Genomic DNA, 6,087 nt, shown 5'->3' on the forward strand with positions numbered 1-6,087 from the left:
CTCCCTCTGTTCCTTATGCATCCCCATGTCAATCCCTTGGTGTCTGACAGCACCTTTAATTCATCATCCTTTCTGCCATCCAGCCTCCCCTTCTAGGTGTCTCACAGGATACTTTCTCTTCTTTTTAAACCCCTTCTCTGTCTCTTTCATTTGACCTCCCACTCTGCCCTTCTCTCTTTTCTCCTTCTCCCTCTGCCTCACCTCATTCTCTCTGAGTCCCCAAGCTTCCTACCAATTTATGCATTGGCTTTCCCTCCACTTTCCTTCAGTCTCTTTCCTGTATCCAGTTTTCTCTGTATGCCTTTCTGCCAGCCGTCTCTTCTGTCAGTCTCTCAGCAACCCTCTCTCTGACCATAGCCTCACCATTCTCTAGCCCAGCCGTGGGCAAACTACGGCCCACGGGCCGGATCCGGCCCACGGGCCTGATCCGGCCTGTCTCTTCTGTCAGTCTCTCAGCAATCCTCTCTCTGACCATAGCTTCCCCATTCTCTAGGCCATTAATCCTGCCCCTTTCTGCCTCCCTTCTCCCTTTTCTGCTCCTGAATTTCTTCCTCTCAGTTTTATAATCTCCTTTCTCTTTGACACTCAGCTTGCCTTATTATTTCCTTCAACATCTTTCTCACCAGTTCTCACTATATCTCAATTCTTTCATTTTCTCATGGCCTTTCAGCCTCTTAGTCTCTCCTCAAGCTTTACCCCTCAGCATATTCTTATTAAAGTCACCATTTCACTATCTCGCATCCTTCTCCTACCTGGTCCTCATTATACCTTCCCCAATTTCTTAGCCTCATCCTTCAATCTGTCCCTCTGCCTTACTTTCTCTTGGTCAGTATATGCTGTGATCTATTTCTCAGTATCCCTTTTTCTTATTGTGTCTCAATTACTTCTTCATTCCTTTGTTCTCTCAGTAGATCTCCAACCTTTCAAAGGCACATGACACCTTATGCTGATATTTAAAGTACTTTCATATTAAAGAGGAGATAGAGTTTATTTCTGTATAATAGGAGGGGGTAAAAAGTAGGGACAATAGGGACAATTATAAGAAAATCAGGGTTTTTGGGGGGAGCAATAACAAATATATTTATCCCTTATTATATCAAAAATTTTCTACACATGTTTTGTACACATGGTGTCTAAGTTAAAACACATCCATTCTTTAATTTAAAAATATTACCATTATTTTATTGATGAGGAAACAAAGCAAATATTTTATTAGACACTGAAATACAAATTAGCAAGATCTCTTCTAAGCATTTCTCCAGGTACCCCTGTTTTTAGTATTTAATAAATAAATTTGTCATTGTTGCTTCTGTTTCATGGTACACTTACTAATATGTGCTTTTCTCAATACCTGTTTAGGAAACATTGCTCTAAATGTTTACCTGGTTTATTAGGGTTGTTTAAATTGTGTTAAGTCTCCAACTTGATTTCTGTGGAGAAATATCTTTGAAAATATAGGGACAAAATAAAAGAAAGAAAAGAAACAAAGAAGCAGGCATATCAGTACACTCTGAAGTTAGACTTGAAGGAAATATCAGGAATCAGAGTGAAGGTAGCAGCTTTAAATATATAAACTATCCCCCAAAAAACAAACTAACAAATAAACAAACCTCATAGACACAGACAATAATATGATAAACAGAGGGAAAAAGAGTGGGAGGAGGTAGAACAGGGTGAAGGGGAATAAGTAATGATGGAAGGATACTTGACTTTGGGTGGTGAATGCTAAACAATGCAACATACAGAAGATGTATGATAGAATTATACATTTGAAACCTATATAATTTTATTAACTAATGTCACCCCAGTGAATTCAATAAACATTTTAAATAAATATGTAGAGTATGTAGGATAAATTAGTGTGACTTTGTGAGGAAGAATGAGATTTCCAGGGGACCTGAGAAGATGGGTGATAGAGGATCGCATAGCTTCAATAAGGAGATAAAGTGGATTGGATGAGGCAACTCTGAACATGTAACCTCAGTTTGCTTAGAAAAATTAAAGATAGGTTTTCTTACAAGAAATGCTTGAAGAGATACAAAAAAGGCAGGGGGTAACAGAATTTTTGAGAATCTGCACATTCTGTTCAAGTTGAATTACAAAGACCTTTTCTAAGGGAAAAAAACACACACCCCTCTTTCACTAGCTGATCAAGAACAAGAGTAGAGAAAACCTTTGTTGAGGATTAATGTCATTGAGGTCAGAAAAATATGAGATGGGAATGAGTTAAAGGGGGGAAATTGGGGAAAGAACAAGCTGCTTGTTAGGGCAGTTGTTCATTGAGAGGTCACTGAGTTCTAGAGTGTGCAGAGAGAGGAGACCAGCCAGCAGGGGACTAGTATCTAATGAGAGAGAGGGTGGCTCATGCTTACTGGCCTGGTAATTTTCAATCATACTGCCACCTTTGTCAGAGTGAATAGACCTCTAGAGAATGAGGATGTCCACCGTATCAAGTGCCAACTTGAGCTTCTCCACATTCCTGCTGACAGGCTTCCCAGGCCTGGAATGGGCTCACCATTGGATCTCACTGCCCATTTTTGTAGGATACCTCATGGCCCTCTTGGGTAACTCCACCATCTTGCATCTGGTTCGAACTGACCGTTCTCTCCACCAGCCCATGTACTACTTTCTGGCCATCCTGGCTGTGACAGACTTGGGTCTATGCATGTCCACGCTGCCCTCAGTGCTGGGTGTGCTGTGGTTTGATGCCCGGAAGGTGGGCTTGGTGCCCTGTGTCCTGCAGCAGCACTTCCTACACTCCTTCTCTTTCATGGAGTCAGCTGTGCTCTTTGTTATGGCTCTGGACCGCCTGGTGGCCATCCGATTCCCACTGCGTTATGCATCAGTGTTTACTGGTCCTCGTGTGGCATTGGCTGGGGTTGTGCTGGCTATGCGGAGTGCCGCCATCACTGCTGCACCTTCATTGCACCTATTGAACTTTAACTACTGTCGCCGTGGGGCACTGTCCCATGCTTACTGTCTTCATCAGGACATGATCCGCCTGGCCTGCTCTGACACACATTTCAACAGACTCTATGGATTGTGCATCATCATGCTGGCCATGGGCTCTGATGTCCTTTTCATCTTGCTCTCATACACTATCATCCTTTACACTGTGTTAGCCATCGCCTCCGCAAGGGAGAGGTTTAAGGCCCTCAACACCTGTGTCTCCCACATCTTGGCTGTGCTCTGCTTCTATGTGCCTATGCTAGGCCTGTCCATTGTGCACAGATTTGGGCATCACACCTCACCCTTGGTGCACATCCTCATGGGCACTGTCTCTGTGCTTTTCCCACCCTTAATGAACCCAGTTATCTATAGCATCAAGACCCAGCAAATCCGCAGGGCCATTCTCAAGGCAGTTTCACTGGGTAAGATACAATGAGACATTGGGATGTACCATGTTGTTCAAAATAAGGAATGTCTTCAAGGTTCTTTTTAGAGCCCTCTAACAAAAAAAAAAGCAATTTCTGTTTACTTACTTTTAGTTTGATCAATCAATTGTGCATTATGAATTAACTGTAATGTAAAAATCAAATAAAGTTGATGCTTACTACTACTTATGTATACTGTATACTTATAAATATATAGTCACTACTTCCTTGTATCGAAAAAATGATTATTTTTTTACATAAATGTTTGCATGTTCATCATGATTTTTGTATTTTCTCCTCTACTAATCTGTTAGAACTCTAATTCTATAATAATTTCATTATGGATAAATTACTGTAAAAATGTGGAAAATTGAATTCTCAATTTACTTTCTTTGGATTAACTAATGAGTTTACTACATTTCTTACAATATAATATTTTTATTATATCAATCCATCAAAGATAACTTCATTGTAGATCTAAGAATAACTTGGCAATGTTGTTTTTCTACCCCCCTCCCTTGTCCTGAGAACCTGCAATATTTTTCCAAACTTTTCTTTAATTTTCCAATTGTACAAATATATTTGACTTCTGTTATCCACATTTATTCTTCCCTATCTTCACTAATCTTAATGTGTATTTAAAAATAATAATTACAGCCTTGGCTGGGTAACTCAGTTGGCTGGAGCATCATCCTATACACCAAAAGGTTGAAGATTTGATTACTGGTCAGGGCATCTACCTGAGTAGGAGAATTTGGTGAATCAAGATCCACAAAAGATGCCATGTTGCAAATCTCAATAAAATATATGGTAGGTAAGTTTTTGGATAGGACAAGTAATATCATCTCTCCCAGAAAAAAAAAAGTGGCAGGGTAGCACTGCCATATAAATGTATTGGTAGCAGAATAGGAAGCTGTGAAAAGTTCTCATTTGATGGCTTTAGTTTTTTCAGTGGTAAGCTATGAAATATTTTGATTGCCATTTGTTAGGCAGTAATGAATTAGACTTTGGAATGCCAATACTTTCCTAGTGAATTTTTATCAGACTCATCTATGCCCCAAAATACTGGAATTTTATTCCTGGAAATAAATAATAATAATAATTCTTATCTCTAATACTTTGCCTAATTATTTCTTTTTAGTAAACCCTTCCCTTTCTTTGTATAATTATTCCCTGTTTATGTGTTTCAGTCAGAGTTCAGTGTGGAAGACAACACTGAGTATTTCATACAAAAGAGATTCAAGAGAATCAATATTTACAAAATTTTAGGAAGGTGTCAAAAGGGAGAAATGGAGGACTGTTGGAAGAGTACGAAGAAAACAAGGGTATTATGCAGATATGGAAAAGCTGCTTTCATCCTGGGGTAACCCATAAACTTGAACCTGATGTTAAACTACTAGAGATACCATCAATACCAAGAACACTGAGCTGCAGGGGTGCTTTGGATTCATGATTTCACTGCAATCACAGGTGATTTACAGTCATCAAACTTCCTGACAGCCCAAATGCCCATCAGTAGATGAGCAGATAAGAAAGCTATGGCAAATTTACACAATGGAACACTGCTAGGCCATAAAAAAGGAGGAAATTTTACCCTTTGTGACAGCATAGATGGACCTAGAGAACATTATGCTAAGTGAAATAAATCAGTCAGAGAAAAACAAGTACCATAGTATTTGACTCATATGTGGAATCTAATGAACAAAATTAACTAACAAGCAAAATAGAAACAGACTCATAGAGAGCAAAGCTGACAGCTGTCAGGAGGTGAGGGTGGGGAGAGACAGGGACAGGCTGGGTGAAAAAGGTGAAGGTATTAAGCAAAGTATTAATAACTCATAGACACAGACAACAGTGTGGTGATTAAAAGGGTGGGGGGAAAGGTAGAAGAAGGTAAAAGGGGGATAAATGGTGATGGAAGCAGATTTGACTTGGAGTGATGAACACACAATACAATATACAGATGATTTATTATAGAATTGTACACCTGAAACCTAGATAATTTTATTAATCAATGCCACTCCAATAAATTCAATAGAATTAAAAAAAATTCCTGACAGAGCACAAAATAAGAAACTTCTCTCTTCCTGCAACTTTCTGATCTCTGCCAATACTGCCCACTGCTAAAACTTACTAGGAAGAGGATTATGAGAAATGCAGTTTGTAGCTTATCTTTGCTCACCAGTTCTAAGCAGACCATTGAAGGGCAGGATGGGCGTCAATGCCTGCAAATAGAAAGCATATCATATTTAGGCCTGGTTCATGAGTACACAATAAAGTATGCAGATAATGTTTTAGTGAGTTGTACACTTGAAATGTGTATGGTTTTATTAACCAACTAGAGGCCCAGTGCACAAAAATTTGTGCACTCGGGGGGGAGAGGGGGTCCCTCAGCCCATCCTGTGCCCTCTCGCAGTCTGGGACCCCTCAAGAGATAATGACCTGCTGGCTTAGGCCTGCTCCCAGGTGGCAGAGGGCAGGCCAAATCCCTAGGTGCAGCCCCTGGTCGGGCTCAGAGCAGGGCCGATTGGGGAGTTGGGGCGCCACCCCCTGTCATGCACAGAGCAGAGCGGATCGGGAGGTTGCGATGCCACCCCTAGTCACGCTCAGGGTACAGCCGATTGGGGGGTTGGGGCACCACCCCCTGTCCCACTCAAGGCAGGGTCCATAGGGAAGTTGCAGAGCCACCCCCTGTCACGCACAGAGCAGGGCC

The 6,087-nt window shown here is 40.9% G+C and overlaps 1 protein-coding gene across 1 annotated transcript; it reads left to right on the top strand.

Annotated features, from left to right (window-relative positions):
- Positions 1–2,431: 2,431 nt before the first annotated feature.
- LOC102252740 (olfactory receptor 51L1-like) lies at positions 2,432–3,385 on the top strand. Its single transcript, XM_005880404.1, has one exon. The coding sequence runs from the start codon at positions 2,432–2,434 to the stop codon at positions 3,383–3,385; it is 954 nt and encodes a 317-aa protein (XP_005880466.1).
- Positions 3,386–6,087: the final 2,702 nt, after the last annotated feature.

The sequence above is a fragment of the Myotis brandtii genome, unplaced genomic scaffold, assembly GCF_000412655.1.
Source record: "Myotis brandtii unplaced genomic scaffold, ASM41265v1 scaffold637, whole genome shotgun sequence".
NCBI classification, from domain to species: Eukaryota; Metazoa; Chordata; class Mammalia; order Chiroptera; family Vespertilionidae; genus Myotis; species Myotis brandtii.